Raw genomic sequence first — 26,968 nt, 5'->3', positions numbered from 1 at the left:
CTTAAACCTTTTGCTTGTGTACCATTCTGAGAACCCGAGGGTTTTTAAGAAAAATAATGTCCTGAAAAGTAAACTAAATGTCATGTGGAGGGCTAATAGTAAAGCATGAGTAACCAGGCAATTATTTATGGAGTGGGTCCATGAAGTGTTTGCCTCAAGTGTAAAGAATTACTTCACGGTGAAACAGTTGCCACTAAAGGCCCTTCTTGTGATGGACAATGCACCTGTTCACCCACCGGGCTTGGAGGACGGGTTGGTGGAGGAGTAGTTTCATTACGGTGAAGCTCTTGCCCCCTGACACAACTCCTCTCATTCAACCCATGGACCAGCAGGTCATATCGGACTTTAAGAAACTCTACACCAAAGCACTGTTTCAAAGGTGCTTTGAAGTGACCTCTGACACAGAGTTAACCCTCAGAGAGTTCTGTAAAAATCATTTTAATATCTTCCATGGCTTGAGAATCATAGACAAAGCCTGGAGGGAAGTGTCTTTGAGGACTATGAACTCAGACTGGAAGAAATTGTGGCCAGACTCAGTAGCAGATAGGGACTTTGAAGGCTTTGAGGCTGAGCCTGTTGTCGAGGATATTGTCTCACTAGGCAAGTGTATGGGCTTGAATGTGAGTGGTGATGATGTGGAGGAGTTGGTGGAAGACCACAACACTGAGCTCACCGCGGAAGAACTCCAAGACCTTCAGAAGGAGCAGCAACAGAAGGCAACTGAGGAAGTGTCTTCAGATGAGGAGGAGGGAAGGGAGGATGTTCCTAGTTCACTAATCAAGGAAATGTGTGGAAAATGGGGAGAGTTTCAAAGGTTTGTGGAAAACTTTCACCCTGACAAAACTGTAGCAAACTGCAGCATAAACCTTTTCAATGACAATGCAATTTCTTACTTCAGAAACATTTTAAAATGCAGGCAGAAACAAACCTCATTAGACAAGTTTTTAGTAAGAAATAGGTCCAGTGAGTCTCAAGCAGGTTGTAGCGGTGCAAAGAGACAGAAAAGAGAAAGAACCCCAGAAGGAGAGTTACCTGACGTTTTTTATGGAAGGTGACTCCCCTTCCAAACAATAATGACTCTCCTACTCTCCACGTTTTTCACCACCTTTCACTTACGCCATCAGCTCTCCTCAGCACAGGTAAAGTGCATTTATTGTTTTTTTATTGTGCTTATAGTTTTTGTGGTTGACTTTATGTATGTATTATTATACAGGTATAAATAAGCAATATTTTACTTAAAATGCGTAATTTTGGAGGTTTGTAACGGATTAATTTAGTTTACAGTATTTCTTATTGGAAAAATTGATTCGGTTTTCGAACAGCCTTCTGGAACGGATTAAGTTCGAGAACCGAGGTGCCACTGTACTGGTATTAGAGGCGTTTGTCTTTCAACATGGCAGTGAAAGGAAAAAGACAAGATTTTCGTATTACCTTTCAGAAAATGTTGTGTTTGAAGAGTCAGTTGATAAATATAAAAATGCTGTGTAGCATTCTCTTTATTGCAACTTTGTAATAATGTTCTAAACAACGATTTTACATAAATTTTGTAGAAAGTTTGTTGCTATGTTTTATTATTGTTCAATTTGTCAACGTCTATTTAACGAATTAAATAACATTATTATCAGTGGCGGATTTAAGGTTGTGTGGGCCCACGGCTAATCATTTTTGTAGACCCCTACATCTCATGTAATTTTACATAGAATAAAATTATCAATGGGCTACCCCATTAAGACCACGGGCCTTGGGGCTGAGCCTCCTCCCTAAATAAGCCAATTGTTATTATTTGTTCTTTTACATAACCATAACATGTCAGTAATGATTCAGAACTTGTAGCTGTTGAATTAAAATGTCATTATTTCAGTGGCCATGTTAACATTCACTCTATGCATTTATTTTTATTTTGTTTTAATTTTGAGAAGGGCGGGAGAGCCGGTTTCACTGAAATCTATAAGTTGTATAATGAGAACAGGAAGTGTTACCTTCGTATAGAAAAGTAGATCTCCGCTTTCCATTAAAGTCGACGAGACTTATTGATGAAGGAAATTTTACGCTTTGTATTCTCGATGAAATAAAGTTTTGCGAATTTTCGTTCTAAAATCTAATTTTCAAGTTTTGTTTTGTTCGAAAATGCAACTGAAATTGAATTTGAACTTTGTGATTTTAGGTGGTAAAAACAAGCCATTCACTTGACATATACGTGTGTAATATAATATAGCAACTGTTCTGGAACAAATGTCATGATTTATTTCAAGTGCAGTTCATAGAAAATTGTTGTACAGTATTAAGTTTGCTTCAGTGGCGTCATCAGCTATGGCTGTTAGACTGACAGCGCTATTGTCATAAAGTTGTTGTATAACATAATAATAGGGATATTTCAAATAACGGTAGGTTTAATTTATTTTGGGTCACTGTATGTATAATAACTTCATTGGACTGTCAAGTTCCTTGGATATTCAATGGAGTGGCTTTTTTAACAATAGAGTTCAACGTGGCCATGACTACCAGCTACGGTCATGGGACTGTTACGTGCTGAGTACTTGATAATGGAAGTAGCGCACCTTCAAAGTAAAGGTTTAAAAAAAACAACTTAATGGTGGACGTTGGATATTACTCATCCTGAGACGTGGCTGTAAGATACTTCCTCTGTATGTAGTTTTAAGACTTCAGGATTTGGAAACAGTTGATGTTAATAAAATGAAACAGGAGGTGATTTTGTGTTAATCAGGAATTTTATATTCGATTGAAATATTAATAATTATTCACATTCACTTGTTTGTTTGTGTGAATTTCGCACAAATCTACTCGAGGGCTATTTCCACTAACTGTCCATAATATTTAGGTGTTGACTAAAGTCAATACCACCCACCGCCAATTCTTGAGCTACTATTTATCTAATTGTCATCATCATGTCATAACGCTCCAGCCCCCACCCCAAGTGACACAGCGACAAGTCTACGGACTCGCATCGCTGGAAACCGCTGGAGCACAGACAGTCCATTGTGTAGCTTTGTGCTTAATTCCAAACAAATCATATCATAACACCTTTACGGCAGAAAGGGGCGAGCACGTTAGTTGTTGTGGATTTCGAACTCGTGACCCTCAGATTGCGAGTTGAGTGTCCTAACCACCTACTTATTTCAGGCCTATTCAGATTAGACTTACTATCAACAGTGCGTAACCTCTTGACAATAGTTTCTCCATCTAGTGACGATGTTGAATAGTTTGTAATATCATAAGAAAGTGGTTAATGAAGCTTCTTTCTTTTTTTATTCATAGAAAAGTTACTGCATGATGGCTCTTATTTGTATAATGTAATCAACCTTGAAGAGTTTAATTTAAAAATGTGTGAACTGTACGATTTATATAGTAACTTTTGATTTGAGGTTACTTCAAGGTAGTCAAAGCGAGTTCAGTTTTCTTAGTATCGCAATTAATTCTATATGAACTGCATTTCATTATTAAACTACTAATTTTGTGGGAATATAAGCGTTAATTTAATGATAGAAACCAGATCATCCTTTTCTGTCGCTATGAAATAAGTTCGGAAATACGAGTCAGTTGCGTATTGATGTAAATTATAAATATCACGTACAGAAATCCAGCAGGTTTTGTCGGTTTTAGCTTCTCACAGAGTTAATGATAGTAATAATAACACTTCAAAGTCGCAAATGTTGCGAGGTCATTGAAGTCATTTGATCACCAGGCGCTGTTGAACGTGCGTTATAAACTTCTCATTTCAGTTCTTCCACATCTTAAATCGTATTTCGTATCCATGACAAAGATACTAAGGCTATTTGTCATCGCCCCAAATTTTGAACTACTAACAAGAGGAAAAGCAGCCAGACCCTATCAACTATCATCCATGCTAAGGGGTTGGCTATCACTCTTATAATGCATTCTTCAATTGCATCTCGTACAACTCTCCGTAATAGAGGGTGTTGTACACTGCTAATCTGTTCTACTTGGTTCTTTTCTAAAATAACCGTTATTGGTGTTTCATTTGTTAGCAGGTAGCCAGGTAAAAAATAACAAATAAACATGTAATATTTATTATTAGCATTGATATGAAAAATCATAAATGTTGTCATCACTGTGTGGTCTTTAACATATTCTGGGTCTTTGTTTCTAACAATGAAAGCCGTGTTTTACATACTTGGTCACTGTAGACCGAGATGACTATATAATAAGGTAACTATAGTGTTTCTCATTTTTTCATGTCAGGTGCCAGTTGGTGTCATTGTTTTATCAGAATGTGTGGCACCTGGTGGAACCTCTTTATCCCTTTGTTACAGAATATTATACGATAAGATCGAGATATTCAAGCTTGTATTTTCTTTGTGAACGTATGTAATCAGAGTTGTAGTAAAAACGACATTATTGTTTCGGCTCCTTTAAATATAGGACATCATTAAAGAATGCGTAGGTTACTGATGTGTAACAAAAATTAAAAAGGAAAGGGTAGCACTAATGTAACTTATTAACAGACTGAACATTTTGAATTAAAACCTCACGAAACAGTGAAATCATTAACTTCGTATATTAATTTTGCCTACTTTTTCATCGCTATGTAGGATACAATTGGGTCCATTATTACTATACTTTGTGGTGTTAATGTCTTAGTGTCACATATTACTGAGTATACTCACAGAAGGTGTTGCCTTTAGCTTACTTGTGCTACCCTTTAGTTTTGATAGGTGATTTTATCTTGAAATCAAAACGGTTTACTATGTAGAAAAGAATTACATTCAATAGCAAGTATATGCCTGGATTCTCATGTCGTAAGGAATAATGACCTGATAAACCCATAAAATTATAAATCGTATTTATTTTACTTTAAATGTGTTATCGCTAGAAATTCCAGAATTTGGATGATGCCCAGATGTACGAGTTTGGTTATTTTACTGGTATACTAACATCTAGTGTACATTTGATTTAATGTAGTGAGATTGATTTGTTTTCCTATTATTGGTGTACCAATATTCGGTAAAATGTTTGATTCGTGGAGTGAGTTTGATAAGTTTTTATAATATTAGTATATGCGGTGAAGGTTTGGTTCATGGGAATTCCTGGGTACTTTGGAAAAGTCATGCGCCCGTGATATTATTTGGTTAGCTTGGAGGTATAGAAAATTTTCGATTTGATGCGGTATAGACAAATAGCAAACTTATGAGATAAACCAATACTGGCTTACTACGGTACGTGTGAACTTGCTTGGGTGCTTTGGTTTTAATATCCATTATTTAATATGTTACCTTGTGAATTGGTATTTTAATATTAATGTCGTATAAATCGTGACTTTCTTTTGTATTGTGTTGTAGTGGATTCCTTTCAAGATCGCAACAAGAAATACTGTTAAAATCGCCATGGTTTCAAAAACTTTGTTTTCCGTTATGTGCATGTATGAATGAACTGTTTAATAAACCATAGACTAAACAGGAAAACGTTCATAAAGGTCAGAACTAGAGCAGGACAGAGGTCTTTAAGTTCCTCTCTTCTCCAATTCTAACGCTATAAAGCTTATATTTGTTTAGTAGCTCTTAAGGTTTAAAAGCTTTAATTGAGCAAGAAAACGATAGTTGGTGCCTTTATTTTTTATATCATACAGCTTAATCTACAGTTTTTGACCTTGCTTGTTATTCTGTCATCAATATCATCAGGTCATTAACTGTGCAGAGATGCGTGAAAAACGTGAGAATCGCCTCCGGCTATTGAAGTTTAAATCTTTCCACATATGAAGTTTCCTATTGTGAATTTTCAAAAGTTTATTGCTTTGTTCTTACAATGATTTGAGCAGTTTCCGGTGCATTGTTTTTGAACGGAATTGTTTATTGTAACTTATTGTCTGTGGTGTATGCATATTATAGTTAAGGTAAATAATTTTTTGTGAGACTTGTTAGGGTTTTATTACACAGATGTGAGTGACTGAAAGCTTCGACGTTCTTTCGCTTCACTATTTATATTAATGTGTTAACATGTATTTAAAATAAGACAGGCATGCGATGGTTTTATTGTTTTCAAAGTTGTACATGTTCTAAAGTAATCCTTGTACGATGAATCCGAAATGATATCCATTATTCTTCATTACGTACAGATTTTTCACAAAACGTCATATGTACTTTTATTTTAGATGAATGAATAAGTTACATTGAAATCGGGTCACACTTTGTTATGTATAAAATGTTGGCTGTAGGTTTCTCTAGACTAATCACGACGTGCGAATCTTATCGATCGTTATAGAACCCACAATAAACACAGTACTAGTATATAAACTGTTACGAGGCCACGAGACGTATCATTTCTGTATAGTATTTAGTTGTGCGTGCATTTTTCCATTATTTTGTTCTTTTGAATATTATTTATTCATCGCTGTAGCAACAAAAGGGTTTTGTAGATCACCCAAACGTATTCTCTTACGTTATAAATTTGTTATAAATTTGATCTTAGTTTTTTTTTCTTTTCTGTTTATAAAAAAAAAAAAAAACCCAAAAAAAACTTGTGTGATAGAAGAAACAAAAGATTATTTTCGAAATCTACGTAGCTGAGTCATAGAAAATCAGTTATTAAAACCAAAACAACTCTTATGCACTTTAAATTCGCAGACCTATGTTAATATACACATGTATTTATATATCATATGTATCAAACAGTGACGAGTCGATCAAATTTATACCCCTTAAATATCGAGGTTAATTGGACAAACCGAATCACGTGCTCGAGTCTGGAGCAATTTAAATTTTACTGCTCTCATGCTGAAAATACGGTTGCAGCTGAATGGCAATACATGTATTAAAATACATAGTCAACCCGAAACGAAAGTAATTTTTAATGATAGGCCCAGCATGGCCAGGTGGTTAAGGTCCTCGAATCGTAATCCGAGTGTCGTGGGTTTGAGTCCCCGTCGCACCAAACACGCTCGTCCTTTCAGCCATAGGACGTTATAGTGTAACGATCAATCCTACTATTCGTTGGTAAAAGAGTAGTTTAAGAGTTGGCGGTGGGTGGTGATGACTAGCTACTTTTCCTCTAATCATGCACTGCTGAATTATGGACGGCTAGCGCAGATAATTTCACTAAATTTTGCGTGAAATTCAAAAACAAACTTTTAATGTTGCGCATACCTTTGCATCGGAAGAATGGTTCGTGTACTACGGCTCGAAATGATATAAGGGGTTGATCCACACTGTAGTTAATATCATTGTTTTATATGCCTGACATTATGGAATGTATTTGCTATAAATTAATTAATTTACTCGTATATAAACTTTTCAGTATAACCATAGTTATGTGCCATGAATTAGTCCTCTTGTTGCTCATTTTATGATCCCTTTCTTTATGTGGGTTTTAAGATGTAGAGTTTTATTTTGGATTACCCTGCAAAGTGTGATGTAATCATTTTTGTTTATTGTGCTTCTACTCCACCCTCACTCTACCCTACTCTAAAAGGCAATGTTAAATAAAGTATTGCCGATTGTGATCTTCAAACACATATGATAAAATTATGCGTACATGTACCCAACTCTTAAGACATCTAACATTTAGAAACTGGTTGAAATCTGTGCAGAGTGGGTTTTGGTTCATGGCCTCAGCAATCACGATAAAAAGAAGGGCGCTCCTCTAAATCCCATTATCAGTGAGATACGTATGTATATATGTGAGAATGGTTACCATAAAATGGTTTTATAGTTACAGGGCATCGACTTACTGAAGGTACCGTTATCAGAACTATGCGTGATATGTTTACACTGCAGTATAGACGTAGAATCACAGCACTAGAGCCCTCAGCATTTACAGTAGTGTATACTGTTTTATTAACTTCCTGTTTACGTTAAAATACTCTTAAGAAACTTTTTGGTTTGTTTATATCCCGTTTAATAATTATCTCTAAAACAGGTAATGTACAATTGTCACTGTTCACAGAACAAACTGTATATTGGATACAAATTTAAAGCTATTATAAAAGTTAAAATTTTCTTGAATATAAGCCAGAACTTCGAGAAACTTTACAAAAGCTTTCATAAAATTATCGCGATAGACCCCAGATACAGTAGTATCCATATCAATTTATTAGTGTTAGTAGATTTTTTCATTGTATAAAGCACTTGAGAAATATAATTTTCTGTCCAGTTCTTTCGATGAGACGCAAGTAAATTGTCACACGACGTTACACTAATTATCGTAGTGTGAAATGAGTGTTAACGTAGAACCAGGATACGGTGGGACGTTACTTCACTCGATTTTAGGGTTTGGATACAATGTAAACAGTAGTGTAACCCAGTTTTATCACAGAAATAACATGTTCTGCACCATACAACATATGCTTCACTTTCCTGAATCCGACTGAAATATACTGTTCTCTTCAACATAGAATAAGTAGAAATATTTTCTACATACCGAGAACTAATTTCTGTACTTATGTGTTTGTGTACATATAAGCAATGACATGCGAAGGTGGTTAAAAAAAAGAAAAAGGGCTTTTGGAAACATTTCATCCTAAAAATCTACTTTTATTTTATATTCCCTTTTGAGCAAACGATTTCAAGCCAGAAATAAACCTGTCGGTTGATAAACTGTTGGACGTTCTGGGAACTCTGTAACAAAACCTTTAGAAAAGTTACTACAATTGGCATGAAGAAAGAGATCTCGATAGCTACTGGTATAGGAACCATTTATTTAGTATTGTTGGAAGTGGTCAGCATATCAATCATTTCAAAAATGGGTACGTCCACCAAAAAAAAAAAGCAAATGTTTAACTTATTATCAATGACCACAGTAAAAGTTCACCCTAACTCCAAAAAATGTCACAGTGCACTCTAGTGGCAAGTTAATATTTATCATTTACGTAATTGTAATTCTGTATGAACATGTATCCAGTAATCTAGGATTTGACAAAATAGGATATAGTAAACTATGTGTGTGTGTATGGTGCGTTTGTACTGCGTGTCAAGTATTTCACATTTTCGTTCTAAACGATGTCTCATGCGATACATAGACCAACAAATATAGCCGTAATTTAGACTGCTAACCAAAGAGAGGATATCAAATCAGCAGTGCCCGCTGCCTATGTGACAATTCTTAACCGAATAACGGAATTAATTGTTAAAATTATAACGCCCTTACTGTTGAAAGTGCAAAGGGTGTTTAACAGTTTATTGTGTTAAAGCTTGGACCTACGAATCTGCAATTGTTAAGGCTCCTCTTCTTTAAACCCGCTAGTAAGGTAGTTTATAATCCATCAATTTGAAATACAGTTGGGATGTGAAGTCCTTTATAAAAATCCTTGGGCATCATTAAGTTCGATCAACGTGACATACAGCTATACTTTTATGTAGAATAACATTACCATTTAGTACATGACAGTTTGGTTTTATAAACAATGCAAGGACTAAATGACCAATCACTGTTCTCATGGCAAGCAGTGATGTTGAATCTTTATTTACAAATATCCCACTAGAGGAAGTGTTCACGTAGCAGTTATCTAATGTGATCTTTCTGTACTCCTAATGTCGTATGAGTTTAATAACGGAGGATTTGATATAAAACAGGATACAGGAAACTATAATATTTGTAAACCTGTTTTGTACGGTTGTGATGTAATGATATCGACGCAATTCACAGAAGATTGGTATTCGTTTAATGAAGTCACGACTACAAATTTTGTATCTTAGTTTTTTCCATTTTTCCCCTTTTTAATATTAAGATTGTGTATTGGGTTTCTATAGTCCTGTCTTACTGATCGAGTGTGTGTTATATCATACTCTGAAAGTAACAAGAGTGGAGGAAAATATCAGTAGTTAGTGTAGTGTATTTGACAATAGCCCTTTTTTTCTCTCTGGTAATCAAAGGTAAAGTTATACTGGCTTATTTTTACCTTTTGTATCAGTAAAACAGTTTGTTTTCAAGCTGCTGGTAGAACGATGTAAGATTTTATCGTGCATTTTACAAATTTCGAGGCTAATTTCTCTCGTGTTATTATGCCCTTCACAACATACAGTGGAGGAAAGACCGGATATATTTGATGGATATAAGTTAATAAATAATTCGAAGAAGTGTTTGTTACTACTTCTGCTGCTGTTGCTTTGATTTTGTATTTCAGTTTTTAATGAAAAATTGTATTCCTAGAAGTCTAACACAGATGAATGCATTGAAAACAAAATTTAATCAAACTTTTGGTATGATTGGAGACGTTGAGAGAAAAACATTAATATGCAGTGAGACATCAAATCCATAAAGAATGATAGGATTGAGTTCAACCTGTAGATTATAATTACGTTACCATATCTAAATCTCATGAAATTGTTGAATACTGTCATATTTGGTGAAAAGGTTGGAATTAAAGAAGTTTATAACGTGCGATCCGTGGAATTTAAAGGTTTGGTAATCAAGCAGAAATCGAAAGCCAAAGAAAAGATCGAAAGTTGAATGTTCGTTTACTGAATGTTCTTTTGTTAACTTTTCCCTATGTATGATTAAGAATCGAGTTGGATTTTTATAGATAAACTACATACAAGATAAGCTAAAAGTATTTATATTATAGTCTGTTTGTATTTTTGTTCACAGTATATTCTGGATAATTGTGTATATTGATAACCGATAATCGGATAAAGATAAGTTTGAGCAGCAAGACCAGGAAAAGAAACTTCACACAAAATACAAATAAATAGGTTACAATTTACACACACACACACACACACACACACACACACACACACACACACATACATATATATATATACACGACATTCAGATTTGCGTGCCAAGACAACAGTGTTTTTATTTTATGAGTATACTATGCATTGTTGGTCAGAAACACACCAATATATATAAGTATATCGTATATTTGCTTGCCTGTTATGCAATTATTATTGGCCCGTGGTTTGTGTTATGTTCGTTATTTGTTTTGCAGTTTTAAGTTACGAAACTGGTTTCAACTTTGTTTTGAAGAACATAAACAAATAACACCATGATCTCTATCCGCCTTTTTTTTTTTTCCTGCAGTATGTAAAGATATATAGAACTCGGTGGATCTAAAGCGCAAACCACGAGTGTCATAAGATCTAAGATATATTGGTAGTGAGTGCTGCAGTTATCCCTGACCCAAATACGTTTTGTTTAGTTTTTAATCATACATGCTTTAGCCGTATTGTATACTGACATTCTAACGGTTTGTAGAACGTGAAGTTTTATATTATAATTTCAGTTTTGTGTGACGCATGAACACGATTCACGTGAGTCACGCATAGATGTTTATCACATGCAAGGAGGAGGAGCAATAGAAGGCTAAAGTTTCTGAACAGAGGGTGTTTTAAGGATGTAAAGGTGCATGAGAAACCCTGAATAGAGGTGTGGGGCGTTTTGCACTAGATCTAATTACGTAAAGGTAAATTGCAGACATTGTGTGAATTTAAGTTTGTTGGTATTTTAAATGATCAAATATTAGCCAAGATTAAAATGACAGTTACTTTAAATTTGCGCTTGTAATATTATACGAATCGTTATGGTAAAAATTCACAAAATAAATTTCCGAATTCTTTCATGCCTTTAAATACCAATCGTCAGATACATTGTTCCATAGCCCAGCATGGCCAAGTGATTATAATGTTACAGTCAATCCCACTGTTCGTTGGTAAGAGTATCCCAAAAACTGCCTGTCGTGGCGATGACTAGCTGCTTTTCCTCTAGTCTTACACTACTAAATGAGAGCTGTATGTTATGAGAAAGAGACTGGCAATATATTTGTGACTGCATGTGGAGAGTGAAATGAAGTAGAACCAAGAGAGAAGCAGGTTATCTACTGATTGGCTGAGATACTAGTGAGGACCTCCAAATTATTAAGAGTGGGATTAACTGCTAAACCAGCAGTCAGGACAGCATAATGATTGGCAATAAAATGTGTTTTAAGTTATCAGCTGGTGGTTTATGGCAAGATAGCATCAAGGTATTGTGTGACAGTTACATAATGAAAGGATGTATAACAGTTAATTTCTAATACATTGAGGGATATGTCATACTGAGACGTTGGTTAATGTCTTCCAATAATTGCTTGATTTATTTAGCTGAGTTGTAGCAAACTTTCTGCATAACAGATTGTGCAACACCCACCAGATACATAATAAAAAATATATGAAGTTATTATAAAAGTTGGTTCAAGTTGTCAGTGTGGATTGGTATCTGACATTTCATTGGTTAATGTTGTCACTCATTTACTGGAAAACCTTTGTGAGTAAATTTGTGTGCGAGTCAATATGAATTTGTGTTGTGTCATCATAATATACAATATTTATTGATTAAGATCTAATCTGTCGGTCCTTAGAATGTTCCTTCCACGTATAAACAACAGAAATAAATGAAACCCAAATCCAGTTCTGTTCGTTTCGATTGTTAAGTATTATAATTTATCTCGGATGTGTCTTCTATTTATTGTGATACGTATTACGATTTCGATAACCGGAAATCTTAATTTGCATTTAAAAGTTAATTAAATGTTAACGTGTATAAAGTGTGATATTTGCCAACAAGATTGATGCACAAAAGTTTCTTTTTTAATACAAATATATTTTAATATACAAAAAATACAATTTATAATAACTGTTATTACTAATAGTTATTACAAATAATGATTTATGTAAAAGTTTTATAAACTTACAGACAATACTGAGTCTTATCCGGTCTAGATCTGAATATTTTATCGATGATCTTGGCCCACGACGAGCGAGTTAATTCCGAGTTGATATTCCGTGGTTTCACGCCGTCTGCAAGTTGACTTTTTACCGATGAAAATGTTTATTGTCCTTATACAGATACTAACGTTCGTTGAAGCTCAACAGTTTGTAATATTTGGAATTACTTTTTCATTGTTGCTCTTTTCAATTATTTCTACTATTACGCAATATAATTTATTTCAGACGAGTGTCCGATTACGTTATGTGCGTTACATATTACTATGTCAAATAACCGTAATTTTAAGTTTAACAGTTTGTAATATTTGAAATCTATAAACGTTCTTGGTCAAGTTCTTTAGTTTTTCCATTAATAAGCGTTAATCACAATTATAGCTTCTGAGGCCTCTAGTATACTGACTGTAGCTGACCAATAATATTAAATATCTCTCGGCTAGTCGGTTTTATATACCAATCACACGGTGTTTACACAATACATATCCAACAGTATAGGTCACATGCTTAAAAAAAGTCTATACTGAAACAAACGTAGGTATTAAAATAAACGCATAACGGTAAATCTGTTACAAGATTTGTATTGAGACTTTCTGTAAACTTCCTTAAATTTACTGGAGCTGCCACATCCAAAGACCAAACACCATGTTAAGAAACAAAAACTGCCTAAGCTGAAGATGAAAATTTTTTATTCTGCTCACTTTTCCTAGTGTTCTTACTGTTAAATATGAAAATGAAGCATCAGTACTTTCAGCTCCTTTAATAATGTTTAACATCACAGTTAGATCCCCTTAACTCTGTTTTTTAACTATCTTAACTTTTCCTGGTATGACAACTTTTAAAACACGTATATCATATAAGTAACCTCATTTTAACCCTTTCCAACAATTAAATGTTCTTTTTAAGGTAAGGTGATATCAAAGGAAATGAGAGAATATGGTGATATTAATGTCGTCGTAGTTTAACTATCTATATGCAATGTATAATATATTATTTAATATATTCATATATTTTTTTCTAATATTTCTTACGGGTGTTTTCTGTATGCAGAGGATTAGTGTAAGTTTATTTCAAAGGATGACATGGAGATTTGTACAAGTCAGTATGAGTTTAGGGATTTTCTCATTTGTATACGCTTGTTTTGAATTATGATTGATATAGGTAATCTATGGATTTGGGATCCTACTGGTTCGATTTCAGAATTTGGTATTTCATGATTATTGATCCCAACTTTATCTTCTATGGATGTTTTAGTAAATTTCTCTTCAGTTAAAACGTCACTGACAGTAAGAAGTTGCCCAATAAGTAAAAGAGTCGTGCTTAACCCTTAAACAGCCGGAATGTTGCTGGTAGCATCATCTGTTGATGATGGCCGCCGTTTAATGGTTGAGAGAAAGTTTAAGCGAGAAGATTGGACTTGGCGTTGGAGCTCTATAGACTCTTGTATCCACCCGCAACCCTGAACCTTTTCCAAAACTGAGTTAACGAATGTTTCCAAGCAAATGAAAGTCATTTACACAAATACCAGTCACGATTCTGCTTTATTTGTTTTCCTTCGCTAATCAAGTTTGTTTTAATTCCCCGCGTAGCATTTGCTGGATCCGTTTTTGTTTCGTGAACTTTTGTGTTGCGCAACAGTGTACCTGAATACCAAATTTATTTTATTTCTGAAATATACCATCATATCAGTGTACTTGAATAGCACAATCGTATGACTTGAACAGACGTTTTAGTTCCGTATATTTTTTAAACATATACGGGAGTATTAAGTTGACCAGGCTTGATAATAAATCATTTTAAATGGATCTAGTGTGTGCAAACCACGAATCCTTTCCATCTACTGTATTGTTTTTTCTGTGATCTTCATGTTAACCATTTATTACTTTTTACTATGGCCTCACCCATGTAAATTTTCGCAATATAAATACCTTATCCGTCAGAAAACTCTTAAGAAATTGTAGGTCTCAGTTAAAGCTGGAGTTCGATATTTCCGTGTTTCTACAACACGTTGTTTTCATCAATTTCCCTTGCTAGCGATTCTAATAGATCGACACAGAGATGAAGTTCCGGGTTTATCAAGATCTTTTCAGCCCACCTGAACATTGTTTTCGGTATTATGATATTGTTTATGGTTTTTCACACAGGCTAAGCAGTGTGTTTCCGGGATCATGTACATTTTTAGAATTGTATATATACAGTGTGAATAATATTGTACATTTGATATGATATCTAAAATGTAATGGCATGGCCAGGTGGTTAAGTCTTTCGACTCGTTCTGAGGGTCGCGGGTTCGAACCCCCATCACACCAAACATTCTCGCCCTTTCAGCCGTGGAGCTTTAATAATGTACGGTCAATCTCACTATTCGTTGGTAAGAATAGCCCAAAAGTTGGCGGTGGGTGATGCTGACTAGCTGCCTTCCCTCTGGTCTTACACTACTAAATTAGAGACGGCTAGTGCAGATAGCCCTTGTGCAGCTTTGCGCGAAATTAAAAAAAAACCAAACGAACTAAAATATAATATTTATTTAGTGTCAATACATAGCCTCTTAGTGTAATTATTGCCAAACATGAGTAAAATATTTTCGAGATTATGTTGAAGAATGAAAAATTAAATCTTGTAGTTTGTGTTTTATAAATGATGTAACGACCCTTGTTCTGTCGTTTGTAATGAAGGTTGAATCACCTGTGTGGTTGGTTCTGTTTCAGGAAGGGTGAATAACGTGACTGAGTTAATTACGTCATATACGTCACGGCACCGAAACTAGTTTTTGTGGCGCCGTGAGTTCAAGCCAACATAAACAGAAGGTTTTGAAAGTGTCTTCAAATTACCAATGTTTTCTTGATCATTCCGTTTTCATTTCAGTAATATGGCCGGTTGGCGTTAAATCTAAGTATTTACAACCAAAAGTAGTCTGATCTTAAGTGGCGCATGTGTTGTTAGTAGTGAGCGAGTCAGACGGCAATATTATGTATTGTGTTTCCTGCAGCGGATTGTCCGTCTCGCAATGCTTCCATGGAAAATTCAGACGACAGGTTAAATTTGTTTCGAAACCGTACAGTGAGTGATAGCCGGTTTTTTCACTCTGCTAAGCAAATAACTTTTTACTTCTCGCAACTATTCTTCTACGTTCTGAATGTGACTTTAACATTGATCATAAACTGTTGTTGATATTTGTATTACGTTTTGGGACAATTAGATTATTCTGAGGTAGGTAGTATTTCATATTTTAATAAGATAATATGATTTTCGTTAGTCCAACAGAAACGGACAGAATATCGTAGATTAAACTATGTACTAATAGTTGCACAGCTGTGCCGGAAAATAATTTGTGAAACTTGGGTAGAATATATTACCAAGTTATAGTAATAATATTATTAGTGGACCTTTTCGGTTAAAACTTATTTTAAGCTACATATTAATGACAAAAAGATGGAAGTGGTTAGGTACTAAGGAAGTATTTTTCGATTTTTCTTAAATCGAGAATGAAGTTTTTAAAAATGTATCCATGTGTACTTTTATAAATTGCATCTGGTCGTCTTTTGTTGTGTAAATTTCTGTATCGTTTCACCATGATGGAAAAAAAGTACGATTTATACAAGTATCAACTAGCAGTAAATTATGGAATGCATGTTATTTGGTTGGAGTTATTATACAATAAATGATGAACTTGAAACTTCTGATCAAGTATTGTTAGTTTCTTTGAAGGATTTTGTTTCATTTTGTGTAGAGCATTACCAAATAATTAGTGGCTGGGCATGGCCGGGTTGTTAGGGCGCTCGACTCGTAATCTGGGGTTCGCGGGTTTTAATCCCCGTCGCACCAGACATGCTCGCCCTTTCAGCCGTGGGAGCGTTATAATGTTACTTTCAATCCCACTGTTCGTTAGTAAAAGAGTTGGCATTGGGTGGTGATGACTAGCTAGCTGCCTTTCCTCTTGTCTTACATTGCAAAATTAGGGATGGGAAACGCAAATAGCCCTCGTGTAGTTTTGCGCGAAATTTATAAACAAACCAACCAAATAATTAACTGATTGCTACGGACTCTCCCTAGAAGTTTTAAGATTTTGACACTTGGTCTTAAATAAGAAACTCGGAACAGAACTTTGACATGGGCCATGCCAGTCTTTTTATATTTTCCACATTTGTGTAATAGGAGTGGAGTGTGTCAAGCAGTTCATTTAACGTTGTTCTTTTCCTGCATTATTGATTCCAAACTCTGTAGTGTTCTGTTTTATATAATTGTGTTACTTGCACTAACTCCCTTATTGCGCTATTTTAAATTTATCTAATTATCATTTCACCAAGCAGGCTTCCTATATTAACGTTTAAAAGCTTATTACTTGTAAAGTCTTTTGAAATAAATTGTTTTATATTCGTTAAAAATGAGCTTTGAATCATCGACTAAAACAATTCAAAGTCAGTAGCCAACAGGTACGTTATAATAACGAATCAAGTTATCTCCAGAATATTAAAGTGGAGATAATATGTGAATAAGCTGTTTAAGGTCACTGTTTTTTTCCCACCAAGTTTAAGTAACCTACATTAAAATGGGCCGTGCAGATTATATAATTACTGTAGTAAAAAGCCTGTGACGGTTTTTTACTACGTGTAAGTATATACTTATACGAGTACTTGTGTGTAGTAATTAGTGCTATTTCTTCTTGCAGAAAAATTATCGAGCAAAGATGGCGACCACTGACAGTAGACAGGTCAGATTCAGTGGACATACACTGGACAAGGCCAATAAGGCTAAGTTACACCTTGAGAACTATTATTCTAACTTCTTGTCACAACAAATGGAAAGGAGGAACAGGTAAGACAACTTCAGGTTTCTACAAATGTCCACTTTACGTTTTGACCTTGTAACGCAGTGGCGGATAACATGAAGGAAAATGTGCACTTAAATTAATGTTTAAAGTCTGAATGTCAGTAGAAAGAACAATAACAACATAGTCTTGTTATTGTAATGACTAAAAACCTTGGGTGTCTCTTCGTACTCTTTAATTTTCCAGATATGGGCGTAAAAGTACCAGCTGTATTTGTTTGTAAACTTTTGTTCACCTGCCAGCATAAATAATTTGCCTGTTGCTATAGAAGTACATAACCAAAAGTTTGATTGAATGCATTGTGTATGATTGCCTGTATATGTATATAACATTTGTGTTTTCAAACATTTTAAGTTTGTGACAGTAAAAATAATATTTCGCAGTTACGGTGTTTAGTCAGAGATTATTATAGCTGCGTAATGAGAAATTAATAGGTGTAATGTGAAACTGTATGGACACCACTCCTTTGTAACACATTTTTAGCAGGTTTGCGTGTTATGCTCAGGTTCTATCAAATAATAAAAGGTGGATACGTAAAAGTAAACAAAAAAATGTAAACCTTTTTTATTTATTTGGTTCCATACCAGTGACAGTAAAAAGGACTTGTGTGAAATTCAAGCCCCTCCCTTTCTTATTTGGTAATACGAAATACCCTGCTCAAACTTTCAACCCTAACGGACGTGTCACTGTAGTGTTTATAAAATTATTTTTTTACGCATTTCATCAGTTCTTTCTTCTTTTTCACATAATCTACTGTCAGTGTTTAGTTTCTAGTTTCCTAATGTAATTTTGTTTCAGTTAACACTTAATCAGTGTAAGTGACAACATAATTAATTTTTAAAACCGAGAAAAGAGCATAGCTTAGCGATTAAAACTTATTGTTGAATTTGATTCCACACCTTTATTTGTACACCTCTTCTTTTCCCAAGTATCATTCAGCCACTGAAATATGAAGTTTGATATTTCCTGTTAGGTAAAGTGCTGTTTAGTTACTTTGATCAGATCCAACAAACATAATGGTCATCGTACTTTACCCAAACAACTTTTAATTTATAACAGAGGAGCTATTTACTGGTAATTTGTGAACTTTAACATTAATTACACGTATCTAAATTCTGTAGTAGCACGCAGTACTTCGGAACTTCTTGCCGTTGTGAGTAGTAGAAAAGTTGTTCTTATCCTTGATAATTTCGGCCGTTCACCCTCTAACCGTCAAAGGGCGTTACCTATATTTCAGAACAGCACTTATCGTGACATTTTTCTCACTCTTATTCCTTGACCTATGACATATGGTGTAACGTTGCTACATAGTTGTCTCTATTGTTGTTAATCCTTGAAGTTCCTGGATTGCGTACTTTTAATTATTTAGCCACGTCGTTTTCCTAACGATGTGATGACCTTTTCATTGTCATGCTACAAATTACCACGAGAACAGTTTTTTAATGCATTTCATGAGAATAGTTTTCTTTGAAGTATATAATTATAACTATAATGGCAGCTAATTGTAATTGGAGATATTTAAACAAATAGCTCTAATTGGGTAAACATAATACCAATGTTGAAATAAAAAAAAAATTATGTAATTGCGTAACTGTAAGTACTATATATTTATTGTGTCCTGTGGTCTTGCCATCCAGTGGCTCAATAGTAAGCTTGAATTTGAGAGCTTATGCAAAAACAATGTTTAATACCTGTGGTAGGCATATATAAGTTTCTATAACTTTGTACCTAAAAATCTACAGTGTTGAAGTAATGCATAAAGCAGCAAAATTTGAAAATATTAAATAAAAATATTTCACTTGGGGGGGGATATATAGTAATTTTAAGATATATGAAAAAGATATAGAATTGAAATAAAATATATTCTTACATTCACATATTTTTTCTTTTATATTTATTATTTTGTCCCCTCTTTTTTAATACATTAAGTGAAAATTGATATGCTTATAAGTGAAATGTGTAGTAAAATGTTTATAAAGTGTTATTTGTAGATTTCTGACCATGAAACAACTGAAGTAAATGTAAACTTTATTCATGAGCATAATATAGTTTGTTGATATGAACTACACATGGTTTGTATACTTCCAATATGCATGTAATAATAGCTAATATAGTCCTCTGCATATAATGTGATGCCTTGTTTTTGTGACAGTGAAAGTATGATTGAATTTAGTCAGATAAGATGTAAGAATGTTAATTATTTAGTATACATGTAGGTTTGGTTATTACAGATAAACTACTTTCCTAACCAGACAAGATAATCACAAATAACTTGAATATCAAAATGTATCATGGGAGTTAAACTGAGTTCCTCTAGCTCTGACCAAGTTTGAAGGATGAAAGAGATTGAATGCAATTTAAGATAGGTGTGAAATGATCTTTATTAAGTGCAAATGTAGTCAAAATATGATGAGTGCACAAGTCAAACTATGCTTATAATGGATGTTTTTAGAGAGAGCTTTCAAAATTCTGCTATGGTAAGAAAAATTGTCTGTCTGATAAGGCACAGTTATATACCAAATTCTGTAATGCTAATCTTCCCAGTGTACACAAACTACATGTGTCACTGTTGAGCAATTCAGCAAAAATTCAAGAAGGATGTAACCACAAGGTATCATCTGACCTGCCAATGTAAAATATTGCTATCTGTCCATACATAGCATGTTTTACATGTATGACACTGTAACACAAATTTTGTCCCTGGATAGTATCTGCTATTTCTTAATTGCGTATGTTGTGAAAGTACAGGTAATGGTCATTATTCCCTTCAAACTTTGCTTTTGTGACCTGGATAATGAAATTTAGAAATTAACCTATTTTCTATGTAAAAATAGGCAAATTTTCATATACATAGTCTGAATAAAGCAACATATGAATCAAGATTTACATGTATTTACACTAGTTATAAAAAAAATGAACAAAAATGTTTAGAAGTGAGTAATTTTTTGAGATTTGCAACTGTAATGTAGATCACTTTCACGTATCAGCCCTCAAATATAGTCTCCCATCATGTTTTCGTTATAACTCCCAGATCACAAAAGTAAAGTTTGAAGAGAAAAATAGGTCTTTTCCATTTACTTTAGGCATAAGCAATTGGGAAATAATACTTTTTTTGCCCAGGAACAAGAAAAAGTAAAAATTTTGTTACATAGTATTATCTATTGTCAAGATTTCTCACACATTTAGAAACTAATATTTAACAAATTTTGTAAGTTCTTGGTGGACTAAACTAAGAAGTGGTAAATGTTGAAATGATAAGTGGAAATATAATGTCTTCATTTTAAATATTTAACATTTTGACATGAACCCTGTATGTTGATGACAGTGATACAATCATGAAACTTAATACAATTAAACATCATAGTGGATTATATACTGAATGCTAGCATTTTGAACAAAAGGTGAAACACAGTTGTTTATAACAGTTTATAACACTTCTAAAAGTGGTAAAAACAATTCATGTATATATATATTTAACCTAAAATACTTTATAGGAAGTGAAACACATTTTCTAACAACATTTTGGTTTAATTATTGATCTAGACATGAAGGATGATATGATAAAGTAGCTAGCAGATTCAAAATTGATATGCTTATGTATTCATTTTTAAAATTTGACTTGTCTCCCTATAAATTCATGCTCAAGGTAAACAACTGAAGGCAAGCATGTGAACTTAGTGAAGATGTACTAAGTTGTAGATATATACAGCATAATTAAACATATTTAATATTACTCATGGGAATTGTGCTGTTTATAAATATTTTTAAATTATGTCAAGAATTGCCAGTGTTTGTGTTTTATCTGCAACTGTTTAGTATTGAATATTGAGTTATTTTAGCATGTAGTAAAGCACAAAGGTCAATTCCATAATTTGTTTCTCTCAATCCTCAGCCACGATTTTCTTTTTCAGTTTTTTCTTTCATAGCATTGTGGGAAAAAATCTTAGTTGGAGTCAAGAAGAGATATGTATTTATAGCATTATTTATTAGCATGCTAATGCAGTTTTACTTAAAATGTAAAATTTGTGGATAGACTTTAATAAACTTGACATTTTCCTGGACAAGCTTTCCACCTGCTGCCATGATGTTTTTATTCTATTTAGAGAGGTTCTTTCTGTTACATTCATTATTGTCTCTTAGTCTTGTGATCCCCAGGTTATAAGCAAACCAACTAACAGCAACTGTCCATTGTGTATTTATAAAATTAGTAAGGATAATACGTCCTGTTTTTTGCACTGCAGTTGTATTATTAATATCAATTGTTAAACTTTTGATACTAATACATTCCAACTTTGGAAAACTGTTTTCTTCATTATTAAACAAAAGTCTTTTAAAAGACTGCAAGACTTTCAGTGAAAAAATTAGTATCTTCAGGAACTGTATTATTAAATAACAATCAGTATACCTAATAGCTTTAGATACATTCAAGAAATTTCTTTTCTGGACAGTTAATACTGTTATTCCAAGAGGAAAGGAGAAAAACTAGAGAAAGCATGATCATTGAAACAAGTATTAAAAGTATCACAAGTTCATAAAATTGGTGTTTTGTGAGTATTAAATAGTGTGAACCAAAACTACAAAGAAGAAAATTGATGCCACCTTCTTTTACCAAGATTTAATTATTTGAATGCATAACACATCTTTTCTCCAGTTCCACAATTTATTAAAGTTGGACCAAGTCAAGAATTACATTTCTACACAACCTGTATATTAAAAGAATAATTGTGAATGTTACTAATTTTCTTTTATTAATTGAATGTAACCATCTGTTATAAATGTTAGATTAATACAAGCTGTAGACATTTTTTGATTTGTTTCTCTTTATCTTGACTTGAATCTCTTAATAAAAGCCTTCAAACTTGCTAAATGATTTTAATTACAAGTCAATTTTAGCTCCATAAATAGTAATAATAATAATAAAAAATATGTGCAATGTTTTATTTCATTAGAAGAAAAAATTTCACATTTTTTCTCAGTATATATTTGATTTGATTTAATACTTTTTATTAATTTTCAGTACATTTATACTTTGTAGAACAAGGAGTTTTTGTGATTATTTAGTATATCTTAAAAAGTAGTTTGATGGTGACATGTTGAAGTGTTAGTTTTACAACCACATGATTCAAATATCTTTGTATTTGTTTATAGTTGTGGGTGTGGTATAAATGACTTTCAAATTTAAGGTTAGCTGAGACAGAAAGCCTTACTATAACGTTGGGTGAAATTTACCAAGCAAACAATTATATTTATGCAAGCAACAGTTTGTTCTACCTCAAAGTTTTTGTTTGGTATAGGATACTGTACTTTTTTGTGAAATATTTTGATATTCAGACTATTTTGCTTGCAGAAACTATGATCAAGTAAGAATTTGTTTTATTTTTCTAGACAAGAAAAGCTAGAGGAGTCAATGAATGAAGAAGGACTTTCAGAGAAAGAGGTTGGTTGAATATAATGTGCATCACTTAAGTATAATAAACTCTTACTTTCTTTATTCTTTGACATTTATTTTTAATGTTTGACAGTCACAATTAACTGTTATTTCCTTTGTCATCAAGTAAAAAGTTACAGGACTCAGTGAATTTGGCAAGTTTTAGTCTGTTGAGTTTTCTAACTGCTTTTTTTCTGCGTACTTATAGAAGAAATGAAAATATTTTAATTTTCCTGCTAATACGTTGTTAAAATCCAGTTGTATTTATTTTTTTGTGTAAACATTTCAAATTTTTAATTTTGTTTTTATTGGTATTTGGAAAAATAGCTAAATCTGGATTTCTTAAAACAAATATGAAAATAAATAATTTATTCAAAGTAGGTATACTTTTTTGTGTGTATATTTTTAGAAAAATGAAAAGAGAATAAAACATGCTACAAAGGAGTCTGAATTTCTTAGACTGAAGAGATCTCGACTTGGTGTTGAAGATTTTGAGCCATTGAAGGTGATTGGTCGGGGTGCTTTTGGAGAAGTACGTCTTGTACAAAAAAAAGATACTGGCCATGTTTATGCTATGAAAATTCTAAGGAAAGTAGATATGTTAGAGAAAGAACAGGTAAAATTATTAGTTTTTAACCTGTAAATACATAGTTTTAAATTGTTAAAACTACATTAATTTAAAAGTGTAAAACAGTGTTAATTTATGTACTTTCTTTTAACTTACAACCTTCAGATAAATTTTTCATTACAGTGGTAATAAATACTGTTTATGATCTTTATATTACTTGGCTCAAGAATAGCTTGATGATTATTGTTTGGTTGTGGATTTGCGGTTCTGTGATTTATACTCTTTTACTATATTCATTTAAAAAGTATAAATTGTGTTAGTTGTTTTACCTTGTAACTTACAACCTTCAAATACATTTTTCCATTGTAGTAGTACTAAATGTGATTTTTTACATTTATGTTACTAAGGCTGAGTACAGCATAGTAGTTAGTGTGGTGGACTGTGGATCTGAGGTTCCATGGTTTGTGCCCTTTTACTGCCTAAAAAGTCATCTCCACAATTTGAGACTTTGAGTGAGCTTATAAGAATGCAAATCAGATCCATTTATTGAGAAAGATTAGCCCAGGAGCTGGAAATAAATGATGTTTACTAGCTGTTTTCTTGTTAAATCTGTTACTTCAAAATTAGGGTTGGTTAGCAGTGATAGCCATCAAGTAACTTTCTACAAAATTCTGCAAACAGTAACAGCTTTATTACTCATCAACATGTATTTGTTTTACTTATGTAAGAAATGTTTATCTATTGTTTTTTTTTTTATAATACGTGCAATCCTTTGTCATCCTTTGGAATATTTATCTATTCACAAAATGGAAGCTTGCTTTTACATGTTATATAGCAGGTTGTTGTGCTACAGATTCTATTTCTGTTAACATCAGATGCTGAAAAATATATTTGAATTTGCTTAAATTTTAATTGTTGGTTTCTGTGTATAAAAATAAATGCAGCTATCAAATGAATTTTTGTTATAAGCCATTTAAAGATTGTTTTTGCTTTTATGTCAGTGTGTAAAATATTTATTTGTCCAAATTATTATTTATTTTTTTTTCTGAAAATAAAATTTAAAAAATTGTTCAGAAATTTTTTATTTTACTTTAATTGTGGTTGCTAAAATTTTTTTTTGTTTCCCTTGCTTTAACACAGACTTGTTTTGATCTGCTTTATAGGTGGCTCATGTACGAGCAGAGCGTGACATTTTGGTACAAGCAGACTATCAGTGGGTTGTGAAGATGTATTACAGTTTTCAAGATGCTTTTAATCTCTATCTCATAATGGAGTTTTTACCTGGAGGTGAAGTGTTTTGAAACAGTGACTTCTTTTGAGAAACCTGATTTGTTGGCACTGTGAACATTTTGTTTAAGACCATTTAATGTTCTATTTACATTTACTTGCAGAGTATTTTTAAGAATTTTAATAATATAAAACTTTAGAATGTAGAGCAGTTTTTGTTGTTTTTTTATCTAAACATTTCATAATGTAACAGCTCCCCAAATAGAGAAGTCACTATGTTTGTTCACTCAAAAAAAGAAATTGAACAAAAATATTTATGGGACTGATAAACTACACCCCATTTGTAATTAACTAATAAAATTGTTTTAAAGCTGCAGTGCTTAAAACTTGCATCGTCTTTCATGGAATAAGCTCACTTAATTTTATGTAACACTATAAGTTGTAATCTGAAAGGTCATATTTCATGTACTGTCTTCAGTAAGTTATACATTTAACATTGGGTAGCTCTATTTATTCAGTATGTCATAGAGAAACATTGTTTATTTGTGAACTTTTTTTGCTATTTTTAACTGTGTTAATATTTCAAAAAGTTAAGTAAAAAAACAAAGTTGATACAAACAGATCACAAATATTTTATACTCTTAAGTTTCAAGTTTAGATTGAACTAAATTATTTTACAGTATGTGCCCCATTTTACACTTAGACCACTCAAAGAGTTGAATTACATTTTAAATATAGTTTATCAGAAATCAAATATTATATTTGGGAATATCAAATGTTATTTAACCTAAAGTTGTCTTATTCTTACATTTAAAACTAAAAACATAACCAGCACTGACTAATCTCATATAATGAATACAAATAAAGAGAAGAATTAAAATTAGATTATTTCCTTGAAACAGTCACACATATGTTTGTCTTGATAAGAGATGGGATTTTTATCTTTAGTAGATTTTTCAAATGTGGAAGATTTATTTTCTTTAATGTATGAAGCAAAAGCAAAATTGTATTTAACTCTTAAATTCATTATTTATTGCCTTTATTGTACAAAAATTGTTTATTGTTAACTCTGAATATGATCATTTTCTAGTTGAATAAGGTATTTTACTTTGAATCTCATTATATGAGTTGATTTTTATGCTATTTTCGGAATAGCACAGTTATACTTTTAATTTGTCATGCTGAGAAACCAACTTGAAGTAAAAAATGTATCTCAAGACAGCTGATATTGGGTATCAAAACTTTTATTAAAATAAAGTAGAAAACAACATTTCAGTCTTCTTAGGTTAACCTGAAGATTACCTAAGATGGTACTAATTGTAATAAAAGTTTTGATACCCATACAATCTGTCTTGTGATACATAATTATACTTTAAAATAAACATTCAGTTCTACATGTGAGGTTTGTTTTATCTATAATATCAAAGAAAGTCCTCTTACTTGCTAAAGTCATGGTTAATTATTGTTTTGAAATATATGTTGTAATTTCAGGAGATATGATGACCTTATTAATGAAGAAGGACACGTTAACAGAAGAATGTACTCAGTTCTATGTGGCAGAAACAGCATTGGCTATTGATTACATCCATAAACTCGGTTTCATTCACAGAGACATCAAACCAGACAACTTACTGCTGGATGCAAAGGTAGAATTTTTATGCTTGAAAAATTCAGATGGGGAAAAAATTAAAATATTTAAAACCCAGCCTATAAAACAATGAGGCTAAATTTGGGGGTATTGAGTGGGCTAAAGTGTTATAGTTTCCAGTATTCAAGTTAGAACTAAAAACATGTATTCTAAAGAGTGCTTAATCTGCTTACATGAAAGAAATCTATATTTTACTGCCAAAAGAATTCACCTCTCAATAGTGTTTATCCCTGAAGATGCAGAGTTTAGGGTTTTGTCTAAAATGTGTTCCTCGTGCACAAAATAGTAGTGTTGATGTTCAGGAAGGTACTGTACTCACGCACCTTACAGTTGTAATTAGTATGTATTGAACTTTTGTTGGCCATCTCTGTCTATAAAACTTGCAGAAGCTGCAAAAGAAAATAATTGTATATAATTGAGGACCCAGGTGTTGTATTGCCCAATATGTGTGGTCAATACTGTATTTTGCATGGAATTTTGGATGGGGGGATGGGTTTCTATTCTTCCTCATAGTCTTAATACTAGTGCAAGTTTGGCTACATTGATGATAAGTTCAGATTCCAAATTTCACATTCCCCTTGGCATGGATCCATGCACA

At 32.9% G+C, this 26,968-nt stretch overlaps 1 protein-coding gene across 5 annotated transcripts in view; it reads left to right on the top strand.

Annotated features, from left to right (window-relative positions):
* Positions 1-26,968, top strand: part of LOC143253017 (serine/threonine-protein kinase tricornered-like) — a 113,188-nt gene that overhangs the window by 70,487 nt on the left and 15,733 nt on the right. For 4 of the 5 annotated variants that reach the window (XM_076506056.1, XM_076506058.1, XM_076506060.1 and 1 more), the window contains 5 exons: positions 17,341-17,486; positions 22,885-22,936; positions 23,337-23,543; positions 24,659-24,782; positions 26,214-26,368. In XM_076506056.1, coding sequence (XP_076362171.1) covers positions 17,341-17,486; positions 22,885-22,936; positions 23,337-23,543; positions 24,659-24,782; positions 26,214-26,368 — 684 coding nt within the window. Of the gene's footprint in view, positions 1-11,357; positions 11,378-17,340; positions 17,487-22,884; positions 22,937-23,336; positions 23,544-24,658; positions 24,783-26,213; positions 26,369-26,968 lie in introns of those variants that run through there. The other variant, XM_076506061.1, reaches the window with a different exon arrangement.

Source organism: Tachypleus tridentatus, chromosome 6 (genome assembly GCF_004210375.1).
Source record: "Tachypleus tridentatus isolate NWPU-2018 chromosome 6, ASM421037v1, whole genome shotgun sequence".
Classification (NCBI taxonomy): domain Eukaryota; kingdom Metazoa; phylum Arthropoda; class Merostomata; order Xiphosura; family Limulidae; genus Tachypleus; species Tachypleus tridentatus.
Note: the sequence above shows the minus strand (reverse complement) of the source record. Positions and strands in the feature narration are given on the sequence as shown.